At 33.5% G+C, this 18129-nt stretch overlaps 1 protein-coding gene across 2 annotated transcripts in view; it reads right to left on the reverse strand.

The window, feature by feature from the left end:
* The window catches only part of LOC108977445 (CD63 antigen), an 18879-nt gene extending 4640 nt beyond the window's left edge, over window positions 1–14239 (reverse strand). Inside the window, exons 1-2 of one of the 2 annotated variants that reach the window (XM_018947132.1) lie at window positions 14086–14239; window positions 366–465 (exon numbers count right to left, since the gene is read on the reverse strand). In XM_018947132.1, coding sequence (XP_018802677.1) covers window positions 366–434 — 69 coding nt within the window. In that variant the 5' untranslated portion in view covers window positions 435–465; window positions 14086–14239. Of the gene's footprint in view, window positions 1–365; window positions 601–14085 lie in introns of those variants that run through there. The other variant, XM_018947131.1, reaches the window with a different exon arrangement.
* Between the last annotated feature and the right edge of the window lie 3890 nt (window positions 14240–18129).

Consider the following 18129-nt stretch of genomic DNA (forward strand, 5'->3'; position numbering starts at 1 on the left):
ATTCCTGCTTTTATTAACCAAATTAAGATTACTAGAGTGTTGACGATTAATAATATTATAATTATTATTTTTCTGTGAAAAATTATTTTGAATAGAATTTAAACACAAAGAATTTCATAAATTTAGATTGGTTTTGTTGACTTTTAACGAAAAAGTAGTTGATTTCGATCATTCAGTTAGCTTAGGCTATAGTGTGAAAGCTTATTCACTAATTGTTATTTATCATATAATTTTAAATCAGCTTTATTTCATTAATTTTTAGTTAATTTAACTTTATTTACGCAAACGCTTTATTTTCCATAATATGTATTACATTTTTTTGTTATATATTTTTTTTAATCTTAAATTTTTTTTTTCAAACTTACCAGGAATATCAAATTGAATCCAAAGAGCACATACTTGATAGTATTCGCGCTACCCGTCAGTAATGACATTTTGCCGTGTTATACCGCAACTTTACTTTAACTAAAATATATTAAAAGAATTTATTTTATAAAAATATTGAAATTATTATTATTCTTCGTTTATTTCGTCACTTTTGTGCTGAACGCGTGTGCTAAATTTCGTTTATTCAACTTGCACCGACTTATTATCAGATACTAACAACACATCATTTCGCTGAAATTCACTTAAGTGGAATTTCGTTTATCAATCTATATACAAACAATTTTTTATAATCTTCAAACAAAGCAAAAGTAATTTATTTGCCATAAATACTTATCGTAGTTCAATGGTAAGAATACATTTTATAAACGCAATCAATAATGATAGCTACTATTCTACACCACTGTATGAGCACAGCTCTCACTCTTACACTCACTCACTCACTCTTTCATTGCAGCGCTCTCACTCCTACTTTCAAACTTGTGATTTTGGTTCAGCGACAATATGTAGTGAATTTTTGAATCTATCCATAGTTATCATTACTATCTGTGGTATCATTTAACGGTTTATTGCCATGGTTGCAATTGTTTTGGCATTTTTTCAGTGCTGTTCATATGGTCAAGGATTTGTAGACTGATTATCAGTTTCACGATTAGATAGTGTGGTGTCATAAAACTGCATTCTGTAAATATTGCATGTAAATAATAAAAAATATGTTATTATGAAGACTTCGCAGAAATTACAATTGTGTTAAAATGCCTCATATATATAGATAGTATTTACTAAAATGTTGGAAATAATATTTGTAACTGTTGTGAAATACCAACAGGCTTAGTTAAAATTTCTTTTCCTTGAAATTTAGTACCATATAAAACCGAATTGGTTATTACTACCTCTTAATTAGTAGTAACAAGTCTTCAGTTGAAAAGTTCCCGGCCTAACACATACATAGATGGTGGCACTGGAACTAAATCCATAGTTAGTCCTATCCCTCAATAGGCGCATGTATAAATTTGATAGCTCTCGGCTAAATAGTTTGTGAATTATATTATTTTTAGTTTAGTAACTTCCGTTATTGTGAGAAAATGAATAAAAATCAAATTCGCGTGTTGATAGATACTATTTTTTGAAGAGAAAAGAAAACAGTTGAAGCAAAAACTTGTCTAGCTGACGAGTTTTTGGACATTGTTCCAGAAAAATCAACCATCAAGTGTTGGTGTTGTTGATAGTAAGTACAGACGTGGTGAAATGAGCACCGTAGCTGTGGATGACACTTAGCTCTGTCATTTCATACCGAAGTCTAATCGAGAGTCATCTGACTGAATTGCACGCGCTGAATCCTCTCCAAAGCCTCGAAAAACTCAACAGAAGGCTGGTGAGGTTATGGCGTCTGTCTTTTGGGATGCGTGCGAAAGGAGGAGGGATCATCAACAGCGACTAATACGTTATCGGATCGTCGAAATCTTAGAAAAGCGACAGCATTTAAGGAAAAAGAAAATGCTGTTTCACCACACATGAATTGGGTTTAGAATTGCTTCCGCGTCCAGCGTATTTTCCAGATTTTATGATACAAATTTCTGATTGCGTTTCCTTACTAGCAGAATCATGTATAGACAGCTCTTAAAAGTTCGTATCGAGTTGAAATCTACTGCATTTTCTCATTTTTTTTCGGTAATGTAAGTTTCAAACCCGTAACCAACGTTAGGGCTATTATCAACGTCTCTCTTTCCAACATATTTTTATTATTGATATTATATCGGAATTTTTCAGAGTTTGAATTAAACTTGAGGGGGTTGTGACAGCCATTTTGTCAGAGATGAAAATATCGACTAGCCTTGTGATTATTACCTGTATTGATCTATTGTAATAACTTTACTTTTTTTGCCTTTTGAATTTGAAATATTTTAAGCGGCATAATCTTTATTACCGCCAGCCACCTTTTTGGAGGTCCTTGTAGAGTTCGGCGGAGGTATTAGTAGTATTGAAGATTACAAAAAAACACATATTATAAAAATACATTAAATTCTATCAATTTATATTATATTTTTAAGAATTAATTAAACAAAATGTTTCTTTAAAATATTAAAAAATAATCGTTTTTTTCAGTCTTGCAAATGATATAACCTCTTAAAAGAATAAAGAAGCTTAAAACTAAAATTTCTTAGGAACATCTGTCATACATCTACACATTTCTCTCCGACTTTACATCTCTCCCACTCTCTCTGAACGAAACTTACTTGAATTATATATTATGTCTATTAAGCGGTGTCTATCGAACCCTCAGCTGACACCCATACTAATTTTCATTAAGCTCTACTAAGGAAACACCTGCAAAGCTTGTTTAGCTTCGAAGTCAACTGTGACTAGTGAGAGCAATTATTTGTAATAATATATATACTTTTTAAAAAATAAATCTATAGGTAGGTTTCTCTGTTAATAATGTATTATAAGCCTACCGAAAAGTCTACACAGTAGTCTGAAAATAGTTTCCTTTCAACTCTGTAAGAACAACCTTTTTCTAGTTTGAAGTTCAAGTATACATAAGAGCTCTACATTAAGGTCATTCTTTAACTTGCTTTGAAAACGCAATGCTATTATCCGTGTGAGCAGTCACTTCTGATGGTTAACCTAATAACAAAATCATGCCGAGCGACCAGTAAAGAATATTAAAATTTTGTACAACGAGTTCAAATCGTTGTGAAATAAGGTAAATATTTAAAAATCTGCACCTGAATGGTTGAAGCAGAATGAACTACAATTGGTTACTTAATTATTCAGAAGCATGACAGGTGGCAACAGTGCACTGTGTAACAACTGCGCTAATACATTTGAAGCATGAAAATCGATAAAAATCATTAAATCCCACACGAACTTGTACATATTTATATAAATTATTTTAGAGAGAGTGCATGTCGATGAAATATAGGCATTCTCTCTTTAATAAATATTTACTATATTCAAGTTTGATTGGCATAATTTTAGAATTCTAAATGAGCATACTTCACAACCAAATTTTCAATGCATTAAAATTATTATTTCGACGATCTAAATAAAATCGATTTCACAATACAATTTATATAAATCAAATAATGATTTTATTTTATTAAATTTATTTTATTAAGGCTGCCATCCTGCTCCTAACTAGTTTATTGTTAATATTTTATTTATTTCAACCATTTATTTAGATAAAAAACTTGCACAGATAGGAGCCCTTTTCAAAAAAAATATATTTGTATGGTCTCTTAAAACTCTTCCTTTTGAAACTCATATTCTAATAAGCAGATTTTTTTTTTATATTTTGATTATACTTTAATACACTTACACCATATTACCATAGCACGAGTAATGCGTTGAACTTTGGCAACTCTTCCCGAAAATAATTTTAATATTATTTTTTTTTAATCCCGCCTCAGTTCTTATATTGTAGTAAACTGTGTCTTATGCCGATTTAAAAATATTAAAATTTTTACAAATTTGGCAATTTAATTTTTTTTTAAATAGTTGGCAACTCTTCGGAAAAATAATTGAAACTTTAAGTTTTTTAAAATCGTTTCACTTTAATTTGTTTCTCACACCAATACAAAAAACATTACATTTTTAAAAAGTTAGCAACTCTTCTATTATAATTTTTAATTTTTTTTAACCTGTATCCCTTTGATAGCTATAATATAATAAATACTTAGTACTTTGATTGCATTAAATTTTCTGAAAAAGATGGCATCTCTGCTAAAAAATAATTTTAAGATTATTTATTCTAAAACCCGTCTCAGTTCTATACTTACATAAATACCGTAAATTAATTTTTAAATAGTTGGTAACTCTTGCTAAAGATAACTTAAATTTCAAAATCTCTGAAAATACTTCAATTGTATGCCCTTTGCATTAATTTGTTTCTCATAACAATATTGAAAATATTAAATTTTTAAAAAGTTGGCAACTCTTCTCAAAAATACTTTCGTATTTAATTTTTTCAGTTCTATACTCAGATTGCATTAAATTGTTTTTTATGTCGATTTAAAAATATTAAAATTTTTAAATAGTTGCCAACCCTTACGAAAAATATTTTAATCGTCAAGTTTTCTGAAATCATTTCCATTTGATGACTCTTTGTATTAATTTGTTTCTCATAGCAATATACAAAATATTAATTTTTAAAAAGTTGGCAACTCCTCTCAAAAATATTTAAAACAAATTTTATTTAAACCTCCATACCTTGGACGCCCTTAATGTAATAAATTGTACATCATAAAACTTTGAGTACATTATATTTTGCTAAACAGTTGGCAACTCTTTTCCAAAATAATTTAATTATTAAATTTTCTTAAACATGTGGACGCCCTCCTTTTTAACGGTTCAGGTAGTACGAGTAATACACCTGTTACGTTGTATTAACTATAAAATATTTCGTTATTTTTGTTTCTAATGCATTAGATATACTTAATCTTATTGGCAGTGAGTCAGAATGAACACCTGGCTTTATGACGCCGTGTGAATCACTTGCAGTGAAGGGTATTTACATAGATTCGGGTGTTACTTTTATGTATGTAAACTACAATCACATTGCCTAAACTTTAGATAATTCTAAATGTCTTGAGTTGAAATCAATATGTACTTATATACATACATATATCTCGTGACAGACCCTTTGAAGTCTTCAATAATTTAGAGACCAAAATATATATGCGTCATTTTGACGAATCAACAACTGCGGCCGTGACAGAAGAATATGCTTTATGAGACATTTTGAGAATCACCCTTCTCAATTTTTTTGTCTTTTTAGAGACACTTTAATTTAAAGGTATTTAACTTGGATCTCTGCAATAACTATTCTTGGCGAATCTTTGCTATACTTGGTTGCCTAACATTCACTTAATTCAGTTGTCTTAATAACCCATGAAAGATTATGTTCTGTAACCATAGCTTTGTTCTCGCATGTTAACATATTTGGGTAGCTTTATGAAAGTGGAGATCAAAACTCAACCGACTTAAGGAATTTTAATATTTTTAAACCCTCAACTGTTTGATCCGAAGTTCTTTACTCCTAGCAGTCAGAGACTCTATAGAGTATTTCTGAACGATCAACTTGACGAGCTGAGTCGATTTAGTCCCGTTTCTTTGGTCTATCCATCAACCTTTCCGTATATACGTGAACTAGTCACTCAGTTTTCCGTATGACGTTGTATAAAGTTTTTAAATGTAGTTTCAAACACAAAACTTAAATCCGTCATATGTAATTCTAATGTGTACAAGAATATGACATGGCATATTGGACACAGCTAGCGGAAATTATTGACGAATTGCGTGTTGAAAAAGAACATTTGCCCCACAAGCTTGAAAGACTCTCATGCATGTATACTATAAATAATAAAACAGTACTTTATCGCTAATAAAATGAAATCCCCTGAAATGACTGTACATATACACAGGTGTATGGTTCAATTATAAGATAACAGTTAATGAACATTCAAAAAGTTCGATCAGTTAAGTTGGTAAACTATGAAATGGTAATAATTTAGCTAAAAGTATATACCGGGAATATTTTAAGTTTAACAAAATTATCAGTTGTGGACGTGTAATCATCATAAGCAAGAATAAAAAATAAAGAAGAGAAGGAAAAACTTTTATTACAAAACCACTTGGAAATCGAAAAAGTGGCCGTCAAACTTCTGTTGTTTCGAAGATAAGTAGAAAAGAAGGAAAGAGAGAAGAGCAAATGTATTTTGAGATATTACAGAAGACCTGTTTGTTTCGACACCCATTTACTTTACAAGTACAATGCTACAGGGGAACGCAGATGACTTTGATATCATGAGCTTTAATAATAGAGGCATCACGGCAGAAAAAGAAACTAAGGCAGTTGGTCTGGTATGTACGGGAACAAGTCAAATCTTCGAAATTATTTTATTGTTGGCAATTAAAATCTGAAAGAGCGAAGGATCTTGTCGATCTTGGAGCTAGAAAAAATCCGATCAACAATCGGTTCGTGAGATCAAGGACAGACCTGAATATAAAGGGCAGGATAACTCTTACCAACAGGTATTGCTTTGGGAGCGGTAGACAATTGTGAAACAGATTCCTTTCTCGATGAACAAAAATTATAATTTATGAGTCTCATATGAGTCTATTCCTATATAAGGCGCAGAAACATAAACGTCAAACGAACCGAGAAGAGTATGTACTTCGAGATTTCGAGTGAATTGTTTTGAAAGTGCTGGTTAGATTAGATAGCTGAACAAAGATCGCACGTAGACTGCTTTATGTAGTCTGTTTTGAAGCCAAAGAAGAACTCCTGTGTACGAACTTATAAATTAGTGAAACGCTTAGTAGTTAATATAAATTTGCACAGTCATTTTATTTCGATTCCCGCCAGTTCGGTGGAATTTCTAAAGGTATAGACACTCAAGTGTTTCAGTTTGGACCTTTCATACGCGGAACAGTCATGAAGGAAGTGTTGAGTTGTTTCTACCTCATCTTTTTCAATACTACTTCCAAAGATGACGTCTGTTTGGATTTTCAGCCTTACTGCGTGGACGCCAATAGGTCAATGACCTGTTAAAAGCCCCTTAATTAAGTAGAGGCAAGCTTTACTGAGGCCAAAGAGATCTGCTATCTGTTGCGATCGATCGCGGGCCAAAAGTACTTTTGCTACAGCGCATGTCCCGAAGGTGGCGCAGAGTGGACCAAGCTTCCCCGAAGCCCTTCTATCTAGTCTATCTAGTAAAAGAACACAAGAGAATATGGGATACCAATCCGCTCCCATTATCCCTATAGTGGTTTTAGGGTGCCTTCTCTTGCAATTTATCGACTTTATAATTTTCTGCGATTCTGCTGAGACTATTCTTATCACAAAGCCACTCGATGCTATTGATAGCGAGGTTGGGTACTTTTTGCCCAGCCCTGAACGAGGCTAGTATCGTCACTCTGCTATATGAGTGGATAGTCACTTTTCTTAAAAAGGTTGTACTCTGGAGCAGGTAAGCTGGTTAGGCCATTTCGTACGCATAAAAAACGAAGCTCCAGCGATAAGCTCCCAAGGCGTCCAAACATCTAATGGTGGAACCAAGTGTATAGAAACCTGTATGTACTTGAGAAACACAATTGGTGTAACTTTGCAAAGAATAGATGGAACTGTGGAACATAACACCTCGTCCAAAGAAAAAGGAGAAGAAAAATAAAGAAAAACAAGTGAGGAAGGTCTAAGTTCGGGTGTCACCGAACATTTTATACTGTCGCATGATAAAGTGATAATCGAGATTTCAGGCGTGGTTGTGAACCGATTTCACCCATATTTGGTACATGTCAGCACGGTGTTAAGAACCTCTTCCTCTTCTTCCGTAAAATTTAGTGTTTCTGACGTTTTATATTAGTCGGTTAACGCACTTTTAGTGATTTTCAACATAACCTTTGTATGGGAGGTGGGCGTGGTTATTGTCCGACTTCTTCCATTTTTGAACTGTATATGGAAATGCCTAAAGGAAAGGACTCTATACAGTTTGCTTGACATAGCTATAGTAGTTTTCGAGATGTGTACAAAAAAGTTAGTAGGGGCCGGGGCCGCGCCCACTTTTCCAATAGTGCGATCCTTTGTGCCAAATTTCATTTTAATATCTTTATTTACGGCTTAGTTATGACATTTTATAGGTTTTCGGTTTCCGCCATTTTGTGGGCGTGGCAGTGGGCCGATTTTGCCCATCTTCGAACTTAACCTTCTTATGGAGCCAAGAAATAGGTGTACCAAGTTTCATCATATATCTCAATTTTTACTCAAGTTACAGCTTGCACGGACGGTCGGACAGACGGACAGACAGACATCCGGATTTCAAYTCTACTCGTCACCCTGATCACTTTGGTACATGTAACCCTATATCTGACTCTTTTAGTTTTAGGACTTACAAACAACCGTTATGTGAACAAAACTATAATACTCTCTTTAGCAACTTTGTTGCGAGAGTATAAAAATGAAAGTAAGAAATGATGAAACTAAGTATGTTCGCTAAGCATGACGAGTCTCTTTTTCGATGTCACATACAGAATATAGCATGAATTTCGCTTATAAGTTATGTAACGGATTGTATATGTATAGTACAGGAAGATCCATAGCTGGAGTCTTAACTAAAACTTTATTAATGTTTTTAGAGAATATTATCATTTTCGACTTGAATAGATGATTATTTGATAAGTCAAGAGGGACTTCTACGCCCTTAGAGAGACTAATTCCCAAAGCTTTCGCGTCTGCAAGAAGTTTCTTTAGATCCAACTTACTGCAACTGCATTAACGGGTGATCCAAGTAGAGGTAGTTTTTTCAATAGCCTTTTTTTTTTGACACATCATATGGCGCATTTTACTTTGAGATCTTAAATTGAAAGCGCATAAAATACAGCTTGTACAAGAGCTCAAGCCGCTCAACCTTCTCAAGTCTCACCGCTTTGCTCTATGGTCTCTTGAAAAGTTTCAAGATGATCCGACATTTTCGAAAATAATTTTGTTCAAAGATGAGATCCATATCTCGCTCAATGGATATGTAAATAAGCTAATAATACGAAAAATTGGCTATCTATTTTTATTTGTAAGAATCTACTCAAACTCATAGTTCTTTTCTCTTTTGTGCTAATAATAATCGATTGTTTAATGTATAGTCATTGGCTAAGAACAAAGAAAGGTAATAAAATATGAACGAGATTAATTCAATAAAAAATTTTCTGATAACAATTTATAGCAAACTAACCTTTGCTCTTCTTCATTACATTAACTACTCACTATTTCCTTTTCTCCTGCCCTCTCTGTATCGCTCTACGTCCCTCTCTCACTCGTGACTGCTCTGTGCTAGACACTATTTTCTATTTTTCAATAGGGAATGTTCTCTTACACAGCTTTTGTGATAACATATTGTTAAAGCTTTATCACATGTGTTTGATATAATTGTCTAAGGTTTAATTAATAAGTTTGAGCATATATAGTGCACATATACTACATATATAGTATGTGCTATAAAAAAATTAAAACAGTAGCGAATTTAAGCGTGAATTTTTATTTCAGGGAGATTACGGGGGTTTCGTGGGATTTCCAAGGCAACGACAACAGCTGATTCTAGTATATGTTGGGATGTCTTTTTGGAAGAGAGTTTGGATGAATATACATACTCTATCAAAATTTTCTTCCATGTTTACTAAATTCCTATATAAAGTTAGATGAATATCTAAAAAATTAATTAAAGTTTAATTACTTTCAATCTGATTGTCAAAAGACTATACTAAATTTTAAGAAATACAGTGATTGAATTAATCACAAACCGCTTACTCTTTTACATTGTGATTTACTATAAACAATTCATTGTCTGTCATTGTGTTCTCTGAAATAAAGAGCTTTTTTCGTCTTACTGAGCGTATTATTTACAGCACCATCAGCCATCTGGAGACCTAGCATTCCTTTTTGGATAAAATTCTACCAAATAGATCACATCCAGCATGCAGTGAAGAAAATATAGCAGTCGTAGCTGACAGTGTACATGAAGTCCTTGTAGAGTCAATTGGGCACCGTTCGCAGCAACTCGGATTGACGTATGGAACGACTTGGCGCAGTTTAAGTTGATATCTTAAATTGAAAGCGTACAAAATATAGCTTGTGCAATAAATGGAACTGCGTAACCTTCCCAAGATTTGCTCTGTGACCTCTTGAAAAGTTCCAAGAAGGTTCGACGTTTTTGAGCCAAATTTTGTTCAGCGATGAGTCCCATTTCTGGCTCTATGTATACGTAAACAAGCAAAATTGCCACGTTTGAGACGAAGAGCAACGTGAAGAGATTCAAGAGCTGCTATTTCATCCAGAAAAAATTACGATTTTGTGTGGCTTGTGGGCCGTTGGAACCATCGGTCCATATTTCTTCAAAAATAATGCGTGTGAAAAAGTAACCGTCAATGGCGACCGTCATCGCGCTATGATAATCAACAGTTTGATGCCCGAAATTGAAGCTCATGTTCTCGGCAATATTTAGTTTTAACAAAACGGCGTCACTTCCCACATATTTCTTCAATCAATGGATTTATTGAGAGAACATTTGGGACCGATCGATTGATCACCAAGATCATGTGATATCTTACCCTTAGACCTTTTTCTGTGGGGATATACATACAAAGTTCAAAGTCGATGAGAACAATGCTCCTTCGATTCAGGACTTGGTGCAAAACATCACGGGGGATATCGCCAGTTACCAGTTGAAATGCTCAAACGAGTCACCGAAAATTGGACTCACATGGACTGTCTGCGGTGTAGCCACGGTCAACATTTGAAAGAAATAATCTTCAAAATATAAATGCCAAAGAGTGTTCTTTCGATTGAAAAATTCAAAAGGCCTTCTTCGATTCGGTTTTCATCTCCTTAAAATGGCGTTCACGCATTGACCTTTCGAGTTTGCTGCATAGCTAGAAGTCGCACGGAGTCAAATCAAGTGAATTCGGAACGATATGAGTAAAGTTTTGGAAAAAAAGGTCACGAATGGAATATGACGTGATTTACTATAGTGATTTTTCCGAATAGTTTGATCAAGGAAAAATTATAGCCAACTCTATCGGAGTGGTATGTAATGTCAATCAGCGATTTTCAAGCAACAAATATTTGATTGTTTGGATGTGGACCTCAATAGCTAATGGTTATTGAGAGCGCGGTTTTAGTCCAGCCATTCAAGCGGTACAATAATACTACGTATAGTCCCATTCCTTTTTCAAGTCAAGTAGTCAATAAACATAGCCTAATGTTGAGTTTCTCCTCGTTTTGGTAAGGGTTTATCACATGCAGACTTGGATAACTGTCGATTGGACTTCGGTGTGAAATGATAGATCCATGCTACATTCATTGTCACTTAACGACGCAAAAGCTCGAGTTTATTACGCTTGAATATTTCTAAACTGCTCCGAATCATTAGCTCGTCGTTGTCGTTGGACAAAAGTGAGCTCGCGCGGCGCCCATTTTGCACCCAAATATTCGTGCGTATGATGTACACGATAAGTTTCTTCCAAAATTATTTTATGGACTTTTTTGCGCTTTTCGTTGTTCACCGTAAGAGCTGTAAAGTTTATTTGCGCGCCTTTGGAAGGTTCGGCCTAACTAGAAATTATATGGATTTAATACTAGTAGCGCCATCTATGTGTAAAACCGTTGACTGTTCAACTAATCTGTTATGTGAACATATTCCCATAATTATAACTTAATTCTTCTCATAAAAACTGTCTTCGATTCGTCTAACCTTGGAAATTTGCTAATTGATCAAAAGTATTTAACATGACGGCTGTTTTTGAATCGATAAACATTGGAGTGTAGAAAATTTAAATGCCTAATAGTATGCCCACTTATTTGCTATAAATATTGTACTCTGTTTGCTTATGGTGTCGATTTAATTTTTTTGATAACAGAGATTGAGTTTAAACTTGTTGAGTTTATAAAAAAATACAATTGATATGCGTTTCACCGAAGAAATTCAATGACTTTCTGATTATAAAAATACATACAAAGTCACTATAACTGAAACAGAAGCGATAATTTAAGTATGTGGCGTGATAACTACTGTTGCTATCTTTATCTCTAGCTGTAAGCAAAAAAAGTTGAGAAACAATTTTTTTTTTTTTTGATTACCTCAAACATCTAAAATATTTACCCATTGATATAACTTTACGCTGCGAAAGCTTCTCTTTGGCAACAGTGAATATGTTTTAATATTTTGTATTTGTTTGTTGTTTTTTGTTATTGTTGTTATTATAGACCTAATACTTCTGAGATAACACATTTCAAACATTATTTATTTGGGCACACGCTAACTGAATTTCATAATATTGTACGCTATGCTACTAGGTGTGATGAGTGTTATGTGGCACAGTATTTGCTAGCGACATGACGGTTTAACGAATGAAAAATTTAATATTTTACTGATTGAGAATAGTTAACTAGCAATATAATTGAGGAGCGCTGTTGAATTGATTGAGAAACAGGAAAAAAAAACATTAACTTCGGTTGAACCGAGGTTATTTATCCTTGACAGAGATAAAATACTTCATAAAATAATTATTTTGATCGGCTGTGGATATCAGTATAAGTTTTTATGACAGCTACGAATATGAGATGGTAATCCGATCTAATACATTTCGTAAGAAATTACAGATTAAAGATTTCAGATTGTGCCACTGCCTTAGGCAATAACGCGTGCTCAATATCAATGCTCAAGATATCTCCTCAAATGAAAAATCTTTCGATATAAGGAAACGATATGTTTCCATTTGTTCAGTTTGTGTGAAAAATTTCATATCACATAATCATTAATTGAAAAGTCCCCCGTCTGACGCGTAATTGACGCTACTAGAAGTAAAAACCATATGATTTCTCAGACCTATTTTGAGGCAAAACAAATGTACAAATTGTTTAACAAAAATCGTATCAAAAAGTTGAAGAACCGATATAACTAGTGCATCACCCTTGAAGAAACTATGTTTAATAAAAAAAAAAAAATAAATAAATAAAAGAAAAACAAAACAACTTTTGCCCAAAACAATTTGTTTACTATGACAGACCCGAAGCTTTTCAATAGACCTGTTATATAAAACTTAGGGAATAGTCCGCGTATATGCCGACAGACGGACAGACAATCGGAGATGGCGATTCAGCTTGTCATGCTGATATAGTATTTTAAAGGATATTTCTTCTGAGCGTTATTTAGAGTATACGAGATGATTTTTGTCCTGTCACAAACTAGATATTCACATAATCGGAGAACTAGAAGTTTCTTAAACAAAGACAGTTGTAAACAGAAGTAAATATATTAAAAGCGATTGGTTGTTTTGTCTTCGAGTCAATATGCAGAATGTAGTTTTGAAACTATTTTTAAAGATAAACTAATTGTGCTGATTGAGTTGAGCAACTATAGAAGGTTGTAGCTCTAAAAATATGTGAAATATTCGTTCAAATTTTTAATATATTAAACAAACGAAATATTGGGTAGTTGAAAAAGCTTTTCGTATTTCAAATCAAACTTCATTTATTTTTTATTTATGCTAATAAATAAATAATATATATGTATATTAATATTAATATAACGAAATATCCAAACTAAGGAGCATTTGTAGATTATAAAATGTAATAAAAAATTGGGTTAAGTGCGCTCGCTGCAAGTCTATAGAATATAACGTCACCTAAAATGCAAAATAACATAACGTCACTTTTCATAAGTTGACAGAGGAAGGAAAGGCGATGTAATAGAAATCACTCACATTGAAACAAAATTTTAGTTTTGGTTATAAAATGGTTATAAAAAGCTTATAAAAAAGTTATATATTGGTTATAAAGTGGTTATACATTGGTTATAAAGTGGTTATACATTGGTAATAAAGTGGTTAAACATTGGTTATATCTCACAGCGTAATTTGAAAATTTTTTGACACATATATAATATGATATAGAGAACCTAAAACAATAGAAAACTCAATTTCCTTTGTTTTGATGATACGTTGTTTTGTGACGATATACATATATTTAATTTTTTTCATTAATTATTATAATTTTTTCATCATAAATCCTGCATATAATTTAGTTAAATTTTTTTCTATTTGTCCATAGCACCTTTTCTATTTCAATTTCTGTTAAAAACAAAAGAAAATTAACAATGTCTTGTCACATTTAGCACACGCTGCAGCAGTGAGGCGTTTCCTCTCTTTACTCACGCTATTTCACTTTAAAAATACAAATACTAGAAGTTTCGCCAACTATCCACGCTCTATATATTATAAAATATATGATTTTTTCTTTAATTTAATGAGCACTTTTTCCGCGCCTTTTCACCGTTTTAACTGTAATAAATACTAAAACGTAACTGAAAAGTAAATTTTTTACTTCAGCTAAACTAATTGTAGATGTACAAGTGTCAATATACACGCGCCCATTTGCAGGCGGTGGCATGAAAGTGCTCGTAACTTGCACACAAATACACACATATACATATGTACGCGCATACATAGCCAAGTGGGGTGATAAGAGACACGCATATGTCGGATAGTGCTCAGTTAAAACAAAAAAAGCGCCACATTCAATCATATGTGTATATTTACTTATATGCCAGATTTTATGGTTTATATTAAAGCTTTGGTAAAAGCGCAAAAAAGCTTTTCGGAGCCACAACAGCAATATGCGGTTTGTCAAGTGCGTTATTGTTTTTGTTCTTCATTATGTTATCAGCGTGCTTATCAATTGCTCTTTTAAGTTTGATAAAAGCGCTTCTATTTGTTTAGTTCTTTGAAAAATTCTATACGGGGCCTACGTGGTACGTACTAGGCGTATGAGTGATATGCAAATAGCAGATTGTCGCGTTGTCCGCAGTCTTTCGCAAATAATGTGACATTTTGTTACTTTTGGGCTCTCTCTCTCTCTCTCTCTTTCAATGAAAAGAACTTGTTTAAACGTGCTGGAACCAAACAAATATTTTTTTTATGACGTTGCTTTTATGGTTGTTTTAGTTCATTTAAATTTGTATTTTCAATAAGTAAGCGCATATACCGTGTTTTCATTGTAGTAAAATAGCAACAATGAAAGGTAATATATGTAGAAATAGTAATAAAGCGCTCACTTGTCAATGAATTTGATTTTTGAATTATTTAGTTGAAGCTTTTAGAAGCTTTTTTAAAGTAACTTCATGCATAACGAACAAGAAAAAATCTATAACACCGCTCACAGGTGCATTTCTTATATATTTCTTTTGGGTTTTGGGTTTGACATACATATATATACATATGTATATGCTATAGTGATCCAATCTGAAAAATATGTTCGAACATTCAATTATAACCACGAGCATGAATCTGTATCAATAACCGTGAACATATCACGTCATGCAAGGGGTTTTTCCATACAAGAACTTGATTTTGATCGGTCAATTTGTATGGCAGCTGTATGCTATAGTAGTTTGATCCTAACAATATATTCTTACATTATAGTGATACCTTTGAGAATAATCCACGCCAAATTTTACTAAGATATCTCATCAAATAAAGAGTTTTTCATATAGTAACTTGATTCCGATCGTTCAGTTTGTATGGCATCTATATGTTATAGTGGTCCGATATCGGCAGTTCCGACAAATGAGCAGCTTCTTGAAGAGAAAATGACGTTTGCAAAATTTTAAAAGGATATCTTAAAAACTGAGGGACTAGTTCGTATACATGTATGCAGACAGACAGATGGACAGACAGACAGACAAACATGGCTACTCAGCTCAATATACTGATCATTTATACAATAGATTGTCAAAAAAGTCTTGCGATATTTTTATTGAATTTTCAATTGTTCATACAATTGTTTTTGATGACTCATGCCCAGCTCTTGACCGATGCTACGGCTGCTACTATGCCGGTCTCTTTCGACCAACTCAGCGATTTTATCGCAATTTTCGACGACAGGTCTTCCGGAGCGTGGCACATTTTCGACCACCTCTAGACCAGAACGAAAACGTTGAAACCATCGTTGTGCGGCGGAAATGGAAACTGTATCGGGTCCATAAACTGCACAAATTTTATTGGCGGCTTGAGATGCATTTTTGCCTTTATCTAGTAGTACTGTAAAATAGGCCGTATTTTCTCTTTATTTTGCTCCCATGTTTGCGACGCTATAACTCACGAACGACTTAAAAGAAACGACAATCAATCAAACACGTGTCAGCGCGTGAAATGAGCTTTCCAAGAAGGTATAGCATGGCAAGATGCGACGAATAAAACTAGAGCTACTCGCTCTCAGCGCCGACTAGCGAAAATACCGCAAGACTTTTTTGACAAACAATATATAAAGATGACACTATATGAGACCAATAATAGTGTGACTAATATTTTTTTACGGGTTTATTGTAAAAGAGTTTATAATTTATAACTAAAACAACAAACAAGCAAAGCAGACCAAGAGTTGTGGTGTTATCTCACATTTTATACCACCGTAAAACCGAACATTTCATACTCTTGCAACTCGTAAAGATTAAAGGCAGAGAAGCTCCTCCAAGTACATGCGGCCTGTTAGTTATTTGGGGTCTACGGCGAATTTTCACCTGAATTTATTCATTCTAAGCACAAATATGCACCGTATATGTGTGCTTAAGGAAGTACGGATCTCATTCAACTCATTTGTAGCACACATACATATTGCCATCAGGAAAGGATTCTCTCAGAATTATAGTTATACATCTGACACATTGAATCATATTTATATTCACCTAGAGATATTGAGGTACACATATGTATGTATACACATATAGGTACAAAGTACCTTGAACAGTTTTTTTTTTTTTTTTTTTTTTTTTGAAAAACTTTAGAGGAATTAACCAAGTTTAATCAAGATATACAAATTTTTACTCAAGTTACAGTTTGCACCGACGTACCGACGACCGCATAGACAGCCAGTCATAATGATCATTTATTTGTATATAATCTATCTCGCTTACTTTTAGGTGAGTAACAAGAAAAGTATAAAAAAGTCAGATATTAATTCCAGCTTAGTCAACAATTACAGGAAGGCTTTGAGATCACTATCAAGTCAACTCCACCTAAGAAGAGCTTTATACACACTTTGAACAAATAGCTCAGAATAAATTGAAAGCAATGACCAACTGCAAGTATGATAAGACTAGAACTAAGCACTTATTACAAAAGTGCAGGAATATGTAGTATTTAGTCGGCTACCTGGGATATGCAAACTGCCCTATAACAAGATTTTCCGTGCTACAACATAGCAGAAATAAGAAAACCGTTTTCCATTTTCTCTGTAAATGACTGCCTCTAACATATATCAGACACAGAATACTTCGAATTCACCAGAATGAATGGCTTTCCAAACAAAGCACTACGTAACGGATATAAATAGTTTCAGTGAGGGCACCAACTGGTTTGAACGCAAAGACGAAATGAGACAGAGATTCTACGATAGTGTATCAATATGGCGTACGCAGCGCTAATTGAGCCCAAAGTGGCAGCACTCTACTTAGCTACCTACGTTGAAAGCTGCTATGGTAGATTGGATAACCTCTTATTCATAAGAGATTATTATAATGGACTGCATATTTTTTATACTCTTGCAACAGGTTACTGCAGAGTAAAATATAGTAGTTTTGTTTGCCTAATGCGTGTTTATATCACCTAAGTAATATCGAATGACACTGTATACAAAAAATTACCGGGATGACGAGACGAGTTGAATTTCAAATAACTTTCTGTCTGAATTAAAATCTTGAATTAAAGTTGAGATATCTTAATGAAGTTAATGGTGCGGGTGTTCCTTAGATAATATAACATATTTTTGAACCTAGCTGAGTAATTTAAAACAAAATTCGGTATACAACATTATCCTACCACGCTTACTTCCCATATTTTATAAAACAGTTTTAAATTCCAACTATTTCTTTCCAGCACAAAAATCATTCCCCAATGCATATATTCGGATACAGTGTGGTTTATCTGGCTCCCACTGCTTTACCTAGAGTTGCTAACAATGCTGTTAAATTTGCCAATACATATGCTGAGGCTGTTGTTGGGTCTGTCAATGCTTGTAAATGCTGCTCTACTTTTTATACTCTCGCAACAAAGTTGCTAAAGAGAGTATTATAGTTTTGTTCACATAACGGTTGTTTGTAAGTCCTAGAACTAAAAGAGTCAGATATAGGGTTATATATACCAAAGTGATCAGGGTGACGAGTAGAGTTGAAATCCGGATGTCTGTCTGTCCGTCCGTCCATC

The sequence above is a fragment of the Bactrocera latifrons genome, unplaced genomic scaffold (genome assembly GCF_001853355.1).
Source record: "Bactrocera latifrons isolate USDA-ARS-PBARC rearing strain unplaced genomic scaffold, ASM185335v1 scaffold_9, whole genome shotgun sequence".
NCBI lineage: Eukaryota > Metazoa > Arthropoda > Insecta > Diptera > Tephritidae > Bactrocera > Bactrocera latifrons.